Here is a 16,138-nt window from a genome sequence, read left to right as displayed (position 1 = left end):
AGCAGCGTTTATTGAGAATGTAAGTTTTGGGGAAGACATGGCGTTTGTTGTCAGTATTATGCATGTGTGTCTGTGTGTAAGCAGAGTATGCAGAAACGCCGACCCCTAGGCAGCCGCAGCCGGAGCTCTACATACTTGCTCTGTCTCCACACGCCGCCCTGGAATCTACTCCCCTCCGCATCATTGTTTGATGTGCCATAGCTCACAATCTCATCTATATTTACTACATTTTAGCTATTAAAGTTCAGAACATAATTCTTAACAGTGTCCAAATTAAACGGACATTTTCATGGGAGAATCAAGCGTCTATGTTGTAATTGTTTCACTGTTTCTGCATTTCCTAATCCTAATCCCGATATTGTCATTCCTTCCCCGATCCATAATCTCACAACACTGTCTTTGAGCTGCCTGTACATTCAATCAAATAGACAACATTAATCACATGTCCAAATGAGAATGTTTTAAATAAATGTGTCAGAGGGAAACAGAGATCGTGACCTTCATCCATAGTGCAGTGTCCATCTTCGTTGAGGAGACAGTAACGTCTTTCACCGCCATGACCCGACCGTATTCAATGGTCTCGCATACTTTCTCTTCCTTAGCCACGAACCTTTCGTATCTGGTTTTGATACTCCTTGAGCCCACCTCTTGAACTTGTTTCAAAAAGTAAACAACCGGTCGCCAGCACGGGTCAGAATTCACAGGACGTGTATTGAAGTTGAAGGGTCCATCGCTCCAGCTCCTCCATGTCTTGAACGTCTGAAATGGAATATCCAAGTCCGTGGCTGCCACCATGAAAAGATATATCTGAACAGAGTAGCCCCATGCGATGGAGACAGACCATTTTCTCCTCCTGTCGTAGCATAAACTTTGCTGAAGAATTCGAGATGAGTCCACTCGGTATGCTTGCATGAGTAAATTCAATGAGTCAATCCTTGTTTGATTAGGAAACAAAGGCTCCAAACGATCAAGGTGATGAAGCGATACAAGTGGTGCCAATGGATGCGCTGCCAATATCCCATATGGGTCACCTTTAATATCAAACTGCACAAATTGGATCAGAAAACAAATGCCATCATCAACGTCAAATTTCCCTCAATTTGACAGACCGCCGCCGACGCGGAATCCGACTTAACTGGTCTGGTTGATTTCCTAACTATTCCTCAATCATTAAACGTGTCAGAAGAGTAATTGACGGCAGTACTTGTGTTTTAAAACCATTCAGAATATGCCACGTGTATTACCAATTACAGAGTGTAACAGAAAAGGGACTTTTACCTGGTGGAACCCACGTTCTGTTGTGAGGTGCACGCCGAGCTCGGTAATACAGGCCCATACCCTTTGATCGGAACCGTAGAAATAACTGTAGCGTTGAAGACAACCGTCCATGACGTTGACTAACTGGGCGGCGAGTGGGTAACTGATTGCGAATCCACCGCCGCCGAAGGCCATCTGGTAGGAGTGAATCTGGTCTTGCTCAATGCTCTCAGAGTTCCCACCAATGTAGTACATCTGATTGTGATCATATTTCGCTAACACCGTAACTAAATTCTCCGTGAAAAACACGGTATCATCATCCCCCATAACGAACCACCTCACGTTTTTCAGTCCCAATTTGTAACTCTCCACCACAATTCGAGCCATACGAACCGCCGCCGTCGTGCACGAATAACCCACTCCATCACACGACTCCGACACCCGATATGGAACCGGGTTTTTGGTTTCTCCCGGATCCCTGTCGAGCCAAGCGAACCCTCGATACCGGTTGGGGTTCCACCAGAGATGGGTGTAGAGGCTGCGCGCTTCCCACGTTTGAACCGACGCGCCAATTCCGAATACGATGTGGGATATGTTGGTGGGGGAAGTGGATATGTGGTCGGGGAGGATGAAGCGGTGGGACGGAGAAGAGAAAACAGAGCGGAGGAGGAGGGTGGAGGAGACGAGGAGGCAGAGCAGGACGGCGGCTCTTGGCAGTAGAAGCAAAAAGGCGGATAGTTTATCGGGAAATGCAAAGGAGTGTTTGAAATTGTTAAGTAGACGCTGATTGGGCCTGGAACCTGTAGTGTGAGTGGTCGTGTTGTGTGCCTGCATTTTGAAACTTTAAACAGAGGAAAACAGGGGAAAACAGGGGAAATGAATTAGAGCGAAGAACTGAATGTGATGGATGGATGAAGCAATTACAGGAAGGAGAGGACGGCAACGTGGTTACATTTTTCCTTTAAAATGGCGTGTTGGGCGGGCGGAGAATCCTGGTTTGAGAAGGAAATGGCATCCTTTTTTTTGAAGTGCCAAGCGGGTATTCCCCTGTTTGCCCTCTAAAAACCAACAAACTCGTGTTATCCGCCCTGCTACGTTTGGACTGTTTCGAGTATATAAAAGCCATTGAATCCCAATAATCCAATCCTACAAGTTTTTTTTCAATTCACGATTAAATATAAACTCAAAGTTATAAGTTTAGATTTAATTATTAAAAATAAATGGTCATTATTGTGGGTTGGCATTTATTTATTAACTTGAAGTTTAGATTAAATTCTTAATTTGACCTTATGGAATACTTTGGCAAGGCTTAAGATTAATATCATCCACACAAAAATTCCTTCAACCTAAAACTTATGTACATTTTTATAGATTATAGAATAGAGATTAAATTTAGTGTTACTACCATTTTTTAATTATAGTTAATAATACCAACGTTGTTCAATTATTTAATTTTATTTAAAATCAATATTCATTTTAAGTTTTTAGTAGGAAGGATTGTAGACTAAAATATTTTTTAAAAAAATAAGTGACAACCTTGAAATGCATATTAATATGAGATTTTCTTAATCTTATAGTAAAACCATTGTATTTGATTCTATTGTTTTATTTGTATAATATATATTATATATTATATATTGTGAATTTCTTAATCTCTATAATCGAATCAAATTAAAAGCTTTTCATCTATTTGTCCACGCCACGCCAATTCTTATAGTTGACTTTCTAACCTCTAAGCCCACGTAGCGATCGGAGACAGCCAACTGCCATAACACACGTGTCGAATAACAAAGGTGACGTCACTCTTTAAGACACTAATACTTGTATTTTGATCTGACGTGTCGCATGGGTTTGGGCTTTGGTCCCAAATTCCTATTAAGCCCAATTATTTTTAAGAAGGCTAAAGATTTGAAATAGAATTTAATCTTTTCACTATGATTATGTTTTTTTTCTTGTTTCCTTGTAGTTCTTGTTTAGTTCTCTGTTAATCGATTTGAGATAGCAAAGTTGGTGCGACAAACACCACATTCATGTGCAATTTCTTCCATTTTGCTGACTCTACCATCTTCAAATTTGTCGTCTAACACATGTGCAAGTGAGGCCGACCGTGTCGAGATGATTTGCATAATAACGAGATGTATTTACAAAAAAACGTATTGATGAAATAATTAATTGTAATAATTCAAGTCCACCGTTCCCAGATATTGTATGCTTTAGTTCAATGAACGTGTCTACTAGAGAGAGATTTCCACGCCATTGTAAGAATGTGGAATCTTGCAATTCACTTCTTTGGGGGCTAGCGCCTAATTGGCACACGGCTTGATTCCTAGCTTTGATCCTATTTGTAAACCCTAAATTCATCGCTAGTCGATATTGCCACTAGCCTCACCATTTTAAAAATGTTTGTGTATATAAATCTTAAAGTAAAGAATGAAATTAATTAGTATGTGATAATTAGAAAACTAAATAGCCTCCTACCTGAATTGATGAATTGATCGATATATATAAAGTTTGAAGAAGAAATAATGGACGGGCGTGATTTGGTTAGTTCGGGGTGGAGATTGCGCCACGTGTGTGGAGAAGGAAACAGAGTGGGGACCACGGGGGCGTGTTTAGTTCCAAGAAGGGTAAGAGTGGGATGACGAAAGGATGCCACGTACAAAACTCTATTGAACTGCTAAAAGAAAACGGCAAATGGAAATTAAAAAAATGAAAAAAAAAAAGAAGAGAGACAGTGGGAGAAAGTGGCGGGGAGGGGGAGGCGGTCGGCTGAGGAGCAGAGGCGTGTCAGTACTGGAAGCTCCGCTGTCGACACCTCATTCTGCCACGTGTACCTTTTTTTACTCAACTTGTCTCTCCTCCCCAAAATTCTTATTTCTTCCCCCCCCCCCCTTTCCTTCATCCCTTCTACTCTTCCAAACTCATTTCCGTTCCTTAAATGGCAACTTCAGCCCCCAATTTTTGCCTTTTTCCCCAAATCACCACTAATTTCTAAAATTTAGAACCCATCCATTGGATCTCACAATCCACTTCTTGGTAGCTAGCATCTTAACAAATGCGTTTTAAAATCATAAGACTGATGACAATATGTAACGGGCAAAAATGAACAAATACCTGTTAGCGGTGGATTTAGACTTTTATAAATGGTATCAAAATTAAACACTTAGAAGTATGTCATGGCGCAAAGACGTTGCCCCAAGAGAGGCTGATTGTGAGATCCCACATCAGTTGAAAATAGAAACAAACCACTCCTTAGGATGGTTCACACTTTGAAATTTGAGAGGGAAGTGAAAGAGAAGAGCATCTTTGAGAGTGGGTTCAGCCATTACAAACTATATTGGAGAATGTAAATTGGGAAAGGTTATGGATGGAATTGAAATAAAGAAGAAAAGAAGGGAAAAAAGAGTAAATAATGAAAAAAGAAGTTGCTGGGTGTCAGGCGGGCGAGGGGAAACTTTCGGCCGAATATCTTAGGCCTTACAGATCATGCGTCTACGTCGGCCACTGCTCTTTAAAATTCTTCCATTCCGATGTTTCCACTCTAAGCCTCACACACACACACACATATATACACATCTATATATATTCTTCAACCTTTTTCCATCTTCGTAAATATTTTTATTTTAATTCAAATCCCATTTTTCACCGCAATAACATGGCTGAGATTTGCTTTGCTGGAGATGGCGAGCCCTCTCCCCGACCAAAATCTCGACCCCGAAACTCGGCTCGCCGAACGAAGGAGCTTCTTCAGCACAATGCCGCTGCCGATGAATCTGCTTCGTCGTCGTCGTCGTCGTCGTCGTCGCCGTCTACGCCGCCCTCACACCAGGGACGGAAACGCCGCGGTGTTCATCATTCCCTCCGGCGGTGCAAAAAAGTGGATAATAGTGTTGATGGTGTGGAGACGGCTAAATATGGGGTCACCTCTGTTTGCGGAAGAAGAAGAGAAATGGAAGACACGGTTTCGGTTCATCCATGCTTTGCTACTCACAGAAATCAACCCCAAATTCCCCTTCACTTTTTTGGGGTCTTCGACGGCCATGGCTGCTCTCATGTAAGAATAACAACACCACCGCCGCCGCCTTTTCAGTTTCATCAATTTTGACTAAAAAAAATTGAATTCCTTAATTTGGGTTTTTTTTTTTTTTTTTTGGGTGTAATTAATTATATAATTGATTAGGTGTCAGTGAGGTGCGAAAATCGAATGCATGAAATATTGAAGGAAGAGATTGAAAGCGAATTAGGAGAATCAATGGAGTGGAAGACATTGATGCAACGAAGCTTTGGGCGTATGGATGAGGAAGTCAAGGAGTACTGCCATCACGACGACGACGACGACGACGACGACGACGACAAAAATAAAAATACTGTTAGTTGCAGATGCAAACTCCAGACTCCTCGCCAATACGACACCGTTGGATCAACCGCTCTGGTTGCCATCGTAACGCCCCACCAGCTCATCATCTCCAACTGCGGCGATTCCCGCGCCGTGCTTTGCCGTAAAACTAGTGTCCTCCCCCTCTCCTCCGATCATAAGGTACGTCCAATACTCTCGTTGAGGATTGGGTTTGTGTTTTGTGAATTTCCCATTTTTTTTGAATTTTTATGATTTGAATAAAATTCTGAAATTTTGATAGTTTTGCAGCCAGATCGACCGGACGAATTGTCTCGTATAGAATCGAGAGGCGGGCGAGTGATTTACTGGGACGGGGCGAGAGTGTTGGGAGTTTTAGCTATGTCAAGAGCCATAGGAGATGGTTATCTAAAACCGTACGTGATATCGGAGCCAGAGGTGGTGGAGGTGGATCGGACCGGGGAGGATGAGTTCTTAATCTTGGCCACCGATGGCCTGTGGGACGTCGTTTCCAATGAAACAGCGTGCGACGTCGTTCGAACGTGCATGCGGGCTCCGCCGGCGTCCACATCATCGTTGAGCGGCAGTGACAAAACTTGCTCCGACGCCTCCATTGTGCTGACGAAGTTGGCCATGGCGAAGCATAGCTCAGATAACATTAGCGTAGTGGTCATAGATTTGAGAAGAGATGTCACCGAACTCTAAATTAGCGTTCTCAAGAACACACCCAAATAGAAATATGTTTCTTTTTTTATTGTTTGGTTTCATTTCGTGTTTGAATTTTAAGGTTGGAGAAATTAGCTTAGTATGTTTTGATGATAAATTAATGGAGAGACATTAGTGGTTGATCTTAGCTTATAGCTTAGATTGTGATTTAAGGAAGAGAAATGAATGGATGAGATGCCATGAATTTAGTCTCTTTTCAAACTTGATCAATCAAAACATCTTGAATGAACGTTTTCCAATGAAATGTAGAAAAACAGAGCCCACTAAGAAAGGTTAGAATCCGTTAAATTGATTCCATTTCAGCTGCCCTTAACTGAAAACGAGGGCGTAATCAGAAGGATAAAGCCATAATATTTTGACTTTAAAGTGAAGGTTTAGTTCAATCTATGATGCTCGGAATCTAGAAAAATCTTTAGAGAGTGGAGTATTATATAATACTGCTCAACCTCGTCTCAAAGGAGAACCAAACGACAGGGACAGAGTTGAAAATTTCAAACATGTCAGTGCTCTACGTCATTGACAATTTCCCGAACAGTCTTTGGAACTTATGCTCGGACCTATTTCTTTTATACTCTATCCCTCTCCAGATTGATTACGCCATATCGCCAGCGAATCTGCATCCATTCTGCAACTGCAGTGCAAGAGAGACACACACATAATATACACACACAGTCGAGATGAGGTAAAACAGCACAATCTACTTTTTCGTTCATGTTTTTTTGTAAGAATCAAATCCACCACTTTTTCTTGAGACCCAAACCCAGGCAATAAATAGAGTAGTGATGTCTCCTGTTATGTCTCTATTTCTACAGAAAGATTCCCACTTTGCTATCATATTCTAATCATACTCTACACTCATCTATAACCAAATTCCTGAATCTAATACTCTTAACATATGAAAGCATAGCAGCTTTGGAAACAATCCATTACTAGTGAGAGCATTACATTCACAATTAAGAAAACCTAGATTTTATAAAACTTGAAGCTGTGTATCTCGAGTTTCAACTCAGAAGAACAAGTTTTAATACTATTGGATTTACATGATCGGAATGTGAAGACACGAGGGTGATAATAATGCTCGACCAAGTCATTCAAGTGCAGTCTGCAAATCGCAAGTGTCGTAGCATATCCATCAGTGGACACAACAAAGCAACTATTTGCCGCTAATTAGCAAAATTACGAACGGTGAAATGTTTACAATTGGGTGACAAAAATCGACTCAACAAATTTGGCTCTCATTTTGAAGCCAGTTATAATAATTTATAACAGAATAGAATGAACTATATCAGCTAATATAATGTCAGCTATATGGTGGAGGTATAATAGAGAGTACCTACGTGGTTGATTACATGTTGGAATTGGTAAACCAGGGGCATCCAGAAGTCTTCACTCTTGAGATGATCTCTCAGTAAACATCTTTTTATTGCTTCTTAAGACAGATGGTTGCCATTTATTTGCTTCGCCAATCTGCCCTTAAATAGGGGGGTTAGTAATTTAGGGGCTGGAACATTTTCACTTCATTTTTATGCTCTTGTGAGGAGCTTGTCTGCCATCATGATCTTATAACTTGCATGAGGACCTTCCGACGTATCCCGCACATTCACATGCCAACCCATGGCCTTCCCAATGCCTTGAAGCTCATCCATGACTGCAACGGAGTCTCGAATGTACACTCGTCCACCTGGTCTCAGCATTCTATCCATCTCAAGCATTATGGTTGATATATTGCACCTGAAACACGCATCAATTTGACAGTTGGTACCCATCACAATGATTTTCAAATTCACTCCGTTGATCTCATTGGAATACATTATTATGAATTAGGGGAAGGAAAGGAGTGTAAACCAAGAATAAATTACATCTGTAGAAAATCAAACAGAGAAATCGAATTAATATGGGATACCTTTTCCTTTCGACTGAGAACAAACCAGCTGCATGCAATAAGTCGTAGGTTCTTGGATATGTATCAAATGGTTCGCACCTGACATGTTACAATATTGTTTGTTCTGTTTTCAGTAATCAACATTATCTTTTTATATCAGTGTAGTTTAAAACATGCATTCAAAAGCTTGATGCTAATAAACTTATGAAAGTTTCTTATGTTACCAATCGTGCATAACTCCAATAAGCCCCCGATCATAAATAACAGGCAAGGTGTTAGGCCCACTAACAGGAACAACATTCAACACCCAGCAATCTAGTTTAAGATCAATCAACGCCGCTGCAAATCTGTTAACACAAGATCTTAAGCAAATATATCATGGGAAGAATGAAGAAGCGGAAGATCAGGTGGTTGGTAAACATACCCTCCAAATCCCGCCCTCATATCCATTACATTTCTTAGTCTGAACGTTTTCCAATGAAATGCACGAACATAGCTGTCTATTATCTCATTCCAGTATTTAGATTCTGCCTTGAAGAGCTCATTTCGGGAAATGTACGCATCGTATTGAATTGTCTGAAGCCTACCAGGTGGTGTATACAACCGTTCAGGCCAAACAGTGACAGTTGCCCCATAACCATCTTCTGGAAGACGGGAGATGCATGTCTTAAGATCTACATTCCTGTCTCCAAAGAAGTAATCAAAGATTATGCACAAGAATCACATAGAAAAAAACTAACTCTACAAAGAGAGGAAAATATAAGAACACACACTACAATTCTCTAAGAATCATACCATACTCTGTCTGGGTCGTCATCTTGGTCACAAAGTGGAGGTTTAGTTTCTGCCTGACGATTTAGATAACAACTATTATTTAATGGCTTCTGCCAAATTGCAATATATCCATCTTTTTTCACGAACTCCCAACATAGTCGGGTGGTCAAATTGAGCATCTCTGACAACCAAAAGGAAAAATTCACACATAAGCAACACTTGAAAGTTCAGAGAAAAGATCAAGTCAATTTCGCCCGAACTAACAAAAAGTAGGTGTATACAACATATAAGTTGCCACAGGACTCTTAGATGTTTGTTCTTATCATCTCAAATCTTGTATCAAACAGGTTGTATTACTTATTCTAGAAGGACAAAAGGAACTTGCAAGATAAGAGTGTTCGTGTCACTAAGAAACTGTAAAGTGCAAAAATTTCAAAGATCTAACTGAGAATTGCCCTTCCAGAGTGCAGGCCAAACTTTTAAGGCAAAAACACACCATCGGCAGGAGATCTTAAGTGAGCTTTTAGTTACCTTCCCACTGTTCCTCCAAAACTTCTTCATGCTTATAAACAGGTTGTGCTGCCCACGCAAAGTATCCACCGGCCCTGAGCATTCGGTTAAGCTCAAGCAGCAAAATGCCATCTTCATAGGACAAGTTGAAGATTAGAAATCAACAGACATGAGACAAACCTAAAGTAAATATGCTTCACAGAGAAAAGCTTCACTAGGCAAATAATTTAGCTAGACAATGCCTGGCACATTGGAAACATTAATTTCAAGAAACCTATTAGAAATAAACTAAGGTCTTCATGAGCGACAAAGTAAACAGGCAATCTTGATGTTTATTTATGACAACAATGATTTACGGCCCAAGGCGAAAGAGTAAGAAGTTTCACTCTGAAAAAGTGTTAGGGAGAACGAGTTATAGTGCAAAGTACCCTAAAAAGAATTTTACTTCATACAATAGTTTTCATTTGCTCATTGAATCTGAAATCAAGCACAGCTAATGAACGTCTAGAATTGTTCTAGCGAAGAAAAATGCCTTTCTTAAATTGAGTACCAAGGAGAATTTCACTCTTTACCCTGTTCATATTTGCGTGATAAATAATGGATGAGATTGAAAAAGAATTACCATCACGGGTCCAGTTGATTCTGCATCGCGAACAATGTATCAAGTCAAAAGCTTGACTGGGATACAATAAGCGATGAGTAGCAAATGCAGCAACCATTGCAGGTACACCACGTTCAAGAGCAAACTGAATCTGATTCTCGTGAACATCTTTTGGAGCAATGGACATGGTAATGACATTCCGAGACAGCAAATAGGCGCCAAAACTTGCAACACCACATCCAATATCCAAGACAACGCGAGTATGGTGACCAAATGCAATATCAGGGATCATCTAATTAGCATGAAGAGAAACAGCATAAGATGCCATGCCACCAAATACTTAATTTGCATTCTGAACTTTGAGAATTACAGTTTTATTTACCTTAGAAATATGATCCAAATATTCGTCTGCACCATGTATAAACTGTGTCCCACCTCCAGGAAATTTAAACTTATCTTTGTCTCTGGTAATCCAGTTTTGGCCCCCTTTATCCTCAACCAGACGAGTATGAGGAACATTGCTGAACCAGACCTAAAACCAATGATACGCCTATGTTAGAAAAACTCCAAACCAGACCTAAGACCAATGATACGCTTAAGTTAAGAAAGCGCCAAAACCAGACCTAAAACCAATGATACTCCCAAATTACGAAAACTCCAAAATACTTTCACAAAAGAAACAACTTTTAATTAGTTGTAGCAGTTTTAAATCGTTGAATTTCTGTAATTGGAACTACAAAGCGAGCAATACCTGGTCTCTGCTTCTTGGCCAAGGGATTGGTGTCTGGTACCCCTTCGGCGGCGGGATCAAGCAATTGAATCCTCCACCGGCGACTGGGCAATGCCTCTCGAACTTTTCCCCTTTCTCCACTGACTCGAGCTTTGAAATTGCGTCCACATTGTCCAAGCAGGGTATATACTCACTCATGTTCTGAGGGCAGAGGGCAAACTTCTTAATCCGGAAGCTCCGAGAACCGCCCTTGCCATTGTCAACCTCCGTGGAATTCCCCCTGTTCTCCACGTATTCGGGATCCAAATCCCCGACCTCAAATTGATCCGACATTGTTCCATTCTCATCCACAATTCCAAATCTCTGCACCGAATCGGAGGGCGGAGGGGGATTCGGAGCGAGCAACGGCGATGGAGTTGGGTCGAGATTCAATGTCTTATCAGGAAGCGTCTGCGTGTCATTCTGTGGAATCAGAGTAGAGCTATTGAAGTGCTTGTTGTAGTTGGGTGAAAGTGAAACCGTAGGAGCTTGACTGGTGCTTTGGAAGAATATAAGCTGCTGGTACCCATCGGACCAGTGCTTCCCAAAGTAAAAGAAGGTAACAGAAACAAAAACAAGAGTAGCGATCTTGAATAATGGAGGAGCTCGAAATGAATCGCCGTTCACAAGCGAATCAGATCTCATTCTGGCTGAATTCCAGAGTCCCAGATCTCAGATCTTCTCCACTTCTCCAGCTCCCTCTCTCTATCTCTCGGGAGCTTCGGCACTTTCTCTACAATCGAAGCAATTGGGAGGCGGAATCGGAGGAGGAGAATGTGCAGAATTAAACTCTCCAACGTATAAACAATAATATGAGTATGGGAGTGAAGTTAACGGATTTTGAGGAAGAAAATATGACGATGGCATTTTTACATTACAACATTAGGCATCGTGTCCGAAAAGGCGAGGGAAATTGGTGTGGGTTTTCAGCCCGAGTTGCACCGAGTTTCCGTAGCGCCTGCCTGAGAAGATGCCACGTGTTAAGACCGAGTCCATAAATGGAATGCCGTTTACTCCAGTTTCCATATCCGACGTCGGTGACCCACGAGCTCATAACCGTGGGTTACTCCTTCTGAGAAGCCTTGCAAATGGCGTTTCCAAAATGGGTTACTCCTTTTCGGATTTAATTATGATCATTTTTGTTTTAAATTTGTGTAATTAATAATATAGGAAAAGAGAGAGAATATATGGAAGTTGTTAATCTCATATTTGATTGCAGGATGAAGATGAAAACTACATAAGTTTGTTATTGAGAAGGGAGGGATCTAATTTAAAGGTAGGGTGGAAATCGTGCCAGAGGAAAGCACCCATTGCGAATTGTCGTTTGTAGGGCAAGTTGCCATGAGTTGGGAGACCGTACTCGAGGAGAAGGCGGTCGAGCTTCCATTCAGGCATGTTCTCGTAGTCCATCTTGGAATATCTGGGATAGTGAAGTGGCATTTGAAAGAAGTTGTCTCCTCCTTGTTTCTTCTCATTGTTCTCCATTTTCCTTTTGAATGTGGTGTGGGCTTGATGGCGGCTGGGAGGTGTGTTTTTAAAGGGGAGAGAGAGGGAGGGAGAGGAAGGGAGAGGGCGGCACGAGAGGCATGGAGTTGCTCACAAGGATTGTTTGATGCAACTTCTCATGCAATGCGTTTGCTCATCAACAACTTGGGTGGCGATTCATGGTGTTCCTCAAATTTGTTAATGGTCTGCGTCTTGCTCCTTTCGTTATTGGGCCTTTCCAACAACTCTTCCTCTGGATTTGGACTTTCTGTTGGCCTTTTTTTTTTCTTTTTTCATCCATGCAACATGTGTTTCTATTATTATTATTTCCATACATAACATCTGTGGGACCAAAATTGAAAACATAATAGCTGAAAGTCTACCTAATATTTTATCATATCTTCTGTAAAAAAAAAAACCTAATTAAAGATATCTAAATTTATCTCGGTGGAGAGAGGAAATAAACATTTTTTTTATAAGGGCGTGCAAATCTTTTTGTTTTAAAGTCATGATAGGTCTGAAGCAAACAATATTTGCTAGAGATAGGTTGGAGAAGGGTGTGGACTGAAATATATTTTAAAAATTGAATTATATATATGTTGCATAAAAAGGAAGATGGGTAGGTGGAAATAAGGTGGTTTAATAAATACCGTGGGCGCGGAATTTCGGGCTTCACCAAGTGCGTAAATATCCAAACGAAGACTTTCTCATTATTTTATTTTTATTATTTTTCAACCAATATCAATCTCTTGTCTTGTTCAATAATCTTGATGACGAAAGAAAATCATAAAAATTAATTATTTTATTTTGAGTCAATATCGACCTTGACTCAAATAAAAATTTATTCTAAAAAATTAGAATTAAGACATAACGCACCAATCCAACATAACTTTTATGGTTTAATTTCTATAACAATTTATAAATTATTTTTTTAGTTTTTAAAATTAAGTTTATAAACCCAAAATAAAAAATGAAACTGAAGCTCGTTTTTAAAAACTGTCGTGGAATTGACACAAATTTTGTTTAAAGAAAACAGCTCAGCAAGGTTAGTTTGACTCTGATTTTTCTCCCACTTTAAAATATAATAATATATTTTCCATTTATTTTAATCCGCCCATTGGAATTATATAACCTACCAGCGTCCACCACTCCATCTTCCATATCAATGGCATCCTTTTCCAGACGCCTACTCCTCTTTGCGGCGGTGCTACTCGCCGCCGCTAAAATCGCAACCTCCGCCAACCGATGCCCAGACTGCGGAGGTACCGGCGTTCCCTATCCTCTGAGCACCAGCCCCACATGTGGGGATCAATCGTACAAGATCCGGTGCGACGCAGGCTCACTGAAATTCGATACGCTGAACAATACGTACCCGATCATCGCGATCAACCCATCGGCCCAACGGCTGGTGATCCGCCCATCTAACTTCCTCCGAGAAACGTGCGTGACAGAGGATATTGCTCACGGAGGAATCCTACTGAACAACAGTTTACCCTTCAACGTCACGAGCGGGAACACGATCCTATACTTCAACTGCACGGATTCGCTTCTGCGCTCGCCGTTGAACTGCTCGTCGACGAGTTTGTGCCATTCGTACATCAACGGCTCGAGAGGAGCGGCGGCGTGCGAGGCGGCGCCGCTGTGCTGCACGTTTCGGGCGGGTGGGTCATCGAATTCGTACATGATTCGGGTGATGGAGTCGGGGTGCAGCGCGTACACGAGCTTTGTGAACTTGAACCCGAGTTTGGGACTGTTGCAATGGCCTGAACCCGGGTTGGAGCTGCAGTGGCTTTCGCCGATGGAGCCGATTTGTAATACGCAGGCTGATTGTGATGGGAACGCGGCTTGTGGTGTTGACCCAAGTGGGACCGGGTTGAAACGTTGCCTCTGTAATTCAGGGTTTCAGTGGGACCCTATTGCTGGAATCTGCTCTCAAAGTGAGTGTTTGACTTTTCTTCCCTTCTGACCGTACTAAAAAATTAGAGCTTGATTGAGGATTCGTGGTTGATTTGCTTGTTTTTACAGACACGTGTCATGATCCTGACGGTTGCAAGAAGTCCCGAACTGCACTAATAGCCGGTAATTTCTATCTATCTATTTATTGATTACTTAAATATTAATTTAACTAATAAATAGAAAATTTCAAAATACTTAATTAATTATTAAAAAAATAAAAATTAATACATTTGTTCATCCAAAAGAGATCGTAAATATTTAGAAATTATGTGCATAGGCATTGTATCCGGCGTCGGCGCGGCGGTGTTATTGTCAATAATAGCCATGTTAGTATATAGACGACATAGAAGAGCGAAAGAAGCTCAAGAAGCTCAAGATCGCTTAACAAAGGAGCGTGAAGCAATTCTGAACTCCAACGGCGGAGGCGGAAGGAACGCAAAGATCTTCTCCGGAAAAGAGATCAAGAGGGCCACCCACAATTTCTCCGCCGATCGCCTTCTGGGTGCCGGCGGCTATGGTGAGGTCTACAAAGGCATTCTTGGGGACGGTACCCCTGTAGCTGTGAAGTGCGCCAAGCTCGGAAACGCAAAAGGCACCGACCAAGTCCTGAATGAGGTCCGAATCCTCTGCCAAGTTAACCACCGGAGTCTTGTGTGGCTCCTTGGGTGCTGCGTTGAATTAGAGCAGCCAATTCTGGTGTACGAGTATATCCCCAACGGCACTCTTCTGGACCATTTGCAAGGTAGTAAAGAGACAAGGGCATTAACATGGGAGCAGCGGCTCCAGATCGCGCAGAGCACAGCAGAGGGACTAGCATACCTTCATTTCTCAGCAGTTCCACCAATCTACCACCGAGACGTGAAATCCAGCAACATCCTACTAGACAATAAGCTAAACTCCAAAGTTTCGGATTTCGGCCTCTCCCGATTGGCGGAAACTGATTTAAGCCATATCTCAACTTGCGCGCAGGGTACTCTGGGGTACCTGGACCCCGAGTACTACCGGAACTACCAGTTGACTGACAAGAGCGACGTGTACAGTTTCGGAGTGGTTCTGCTGGAGCTGTTGACGTCGCAGAAGGCCATCGATTTCAACCGGGAGCCTGACGACGTGAACTTGGCGGTATATGTGCAGCGGATGGTGGAAGAAGAGAAATTGGTGGATGCCATCGATCCGAGGCTGAAGAAGGGAGCCACGGACATGGAGGTTGACACGATGAAGGCTTTGGGGTTTCTGGCAGTGGGATGCTTGGAAGAGAGAAGGCAGAATCGGCCTTCCATGAAAGAAGTGGTGGAGGAGATTCAGTACATCATAAGCGTCGCCACTGCCAAGCCTTGAAATCAGTAAACACAGAACAGAAACAGAAGATGAGGCAATGAATGCGCTCAATAAACACCTTTTTCTTTTTTTAACGCACGGCTGTGATTGTACGAGCCTCACAGCCAATTGCATGCGGCCAACGGTTTGTAGCTTTTATGGCCTCGTCCTTAAAATTTTCCGATGAGCTGGCCATCTTTGAAACCACTCCCTTCAACAAGATGTCTCAAATTTTCTTTCTTCTACTTTCATAATTTTTTAGAGTTAATAATGTAATATTAATAATTTTATTTCTGTACTAATATTTTTGAAAATTTTAATTTTTGTAAGAGTATTAATAAAATTAGTGAAAGTTTTAGCTTATTTTTGAATTAAAATATTAATGATTTTTATACGAAATTATAGGTAAATATATTTTTTTTATTTTTAAAGTTGAAGGTATAATTAAATTGGATTTTTATTTTTTATTAATTAATTAATTTTGTGCATGTGATATTTCGCGGGAAC

At 41.4% G+C, this 16,138-nt stretch overlaps 4 protein-coding genes across 6 annotated transcripts; 2 read left to right on the top strand and 2 right to left on the bottom strand.

Annotated features, from left to right (window-relative positions):
* Positions 1–4: 4 nt before the first annotated feature.
* Positions 5–2,351, bottom strand: LOC111489798. Of its 2 annotated transcripts, XM_023138177.1 has the most exons (4): positions 2,078–2,351; positions 1,279–2,023; positions 499–1,044; positions 5–408 (listed from the first exon to the last, which is right to left on the bottom strand). In XM_023138177.1, exons 1-4 carry the CDS (start codon positions 2,089–2,091, stop codon positions 307–309), a joined length of 1,407 nt encoding a protein of 468 aa, XP_022993945.1. In that variant the 5' UTR covers positions 2,092–2,351; the 3' UTR covers positions 5–306. The 2 variants fall into 2 exon arrangements, with proteins under 2 accessions (XP_022993945.1, XP_022993943.1); XM_023138175.1 differs by having other exon boundaries at positions 1,279–2,350.
* Positions 2,352–4,660: 2,309 nt separating this feature from the next.
* LOC111489250 (protein phosphatase 2C 3-like) lies at positions 4,661–6,517 on the top strand. 2 transcript variants are annotated; one of them, XM_023137379.1, is made up of 3 exons: positions 4,661–5,311; positions 5,438–5,794; positions 5,903–6,517. In XM_023137379.1, the coding sequence occupies exons 1-3, from the start codon at positions 4,670–4,672 to the stop codon at positions 6,314–6,316; spliced, it is 1,413 nt and encodes a 470-aa protein (XP_022993147.1). In that variant the 5' UTR covers positions 4,661–4,669; the 3' UTR covers positions 6,317–6,517. The 2 variants fall into 2 exon arrangements, with proteins under 2 accessions (XP_022993147.1, XP_022993148.1); XM_023137380.1 differs by having other exon boundaries at positions 5,216–5,311; positions 5,445–5,794.
* Positions 6,518–7,406: 889 nt separating this feature from the next.
* Positions 7,407–11,988, bottom strand: LOC111488919 (probable methyltransferase PMT11). The gene is made up of 9 exons (XM_023136862.1): positions 10,856–11,988; positions 10,487–10,636; positions 10,126–10,396; positions 9,525–9,635; positions 9,015–9,174; positions 8,644–8,901; positions 8,444–8,566; positions 8,241–8,318; positions 7,407–8,068 (listed from the first exon to the last, which is right to left on the bottom strand). Exons 1-9 carry the CDS (start codon positions 11,516–11,518, stop codon positions 7,861–7,863), a joined length of 2,022 nt encoding a protein of 673 aa, XP_022992630.1. The 5' UTR covers positions 11,519–11,988; the 3' UTR covers positions 7,407–7,860.
* Positions 11,989–13,501: 1,513 nt separating this feature from the next.
* On the top strand, positions 13,502–15,882 carry LOC111488920 (wall-associated receptor kinase-like 20). Its single transcript, XM_023136863.1, has 3 exons — positions 13,502–14,295; positions 14,384–14,437; positions 14,592–15,882. The coding sequence occupies exons 1-3, from the start codon at positions 13,524–13,526 to the stop codon at positions 15,650–15,652; spliced, it is 1,887 nt and encodes a 628-aa protein (XP_022992631.1). The 5' UTR covers positions 13,502–13,523; the 3' UTR covers positions 15,653–15,882.
* Positions 15,883–16,138: the final 256 nt, after the last annotated feature.

Source organism: Cucurbita maxima, unplaced genomic scaffold (assembly GCF_002738345.1).
Source record: "Cucurbita maxima cultivar Rimu unplaced genomic scaffold, Cmax_1.0 Cma_Scf00014, whole genome shotgun sequence".
NCBI classification, from domain to species: Eukaryota; Viridiplantae; Streptophyta; class Magnoliopsida; order Cucurbitales; family Cucurbitaceae; genus Cucurbita; species Cucurbita maxima.
The sequence above is the reverse complement of the archived record's forward strand: the minus strand, read 5'-3'. Positions and strand labels throughout refer to the sequence as shown.

Coding starts and splice junctions, on each gene's coding strand:
- LOC111489798 (XM_023138175.1), bottom strand. CDS start 2,091: ATGCAGGCACACAACACGACCACTCACACTACAGGTTCCAGGCCCAAT. Junction 1,045..1,278: donor CAGAACGTGGGTTCCACCAG/GTAAAAGTCCCT, acceptor CAATTTGTGCAG/TTTGATATTAAAGGTGACCC. Junction 409..498: donor ACACTGCACTATGGATGAAG/GTCACGATCTCT, acceptor TTGAATGTACAG/GCAGCTCAAAGACAGTGTTG.
- LOC111488919 (XM_023136862.1), bottom strand. CDS start 11,518: ATGAGATCTGATTCGCTTGTGAACGGCGATTCATTTCGAGCTCCTCCA. Junction 9,175..9,524: donor TTTGGAGGAACAGTGGGAAG/GTAACTAAAAGC, acceptor TTTGGTTGTCAG/AGATGCTCAATTTGACCACC. Junction 8,069..8,240: donor TTCTCAGTCGAAAGGAAAAG/GTATCCCATATT, acceptor TGCGTGTTTCAG/GTGCAATATATCAACCATAA.
- LOC111488920 (XM_023136863.1), top strand. CDS start 13,524: ATGGCATCCTTTTCCAGACGCCTACTCCTCTTTGCGGCGGTGCTACTC. Junction 14,296..14,383: donor TGCTGGAATCTGCTCTCAAA/GTGAGTGTTTGA, acceptor TTGTTTTTACAG/ACACGTGTCATGATCCTGAC. Junction 14,438..14,591: donor CCGAACTGCACTAATAGCCG/GTAATTTCTATC, acceptor TTATGTGCATAG/GCATTGTATCCGGCGTCGGC.
- LOC111489250 (XM_023137379.1), top strand. CDS start 4,670: ATGAAAAAAGAAGTTGCTGGGTGTCAGGCGGGCGAGGGGAAACTTTCG. Junction 5,312..5,437: donor ACGGCCATGGCTGCTCTCAT/GTAAGAATAACA, acceptor ATAATTGATTAG/GTGTCAGTGAGGTGCGAAAA. Junction 5,795..5,902: donor CCCTCTCCTCCGATCATAAG/GTACGTCCAATA, acceptor ATAGTTTTGCAG/CCAGATCGACCGGACGAATT.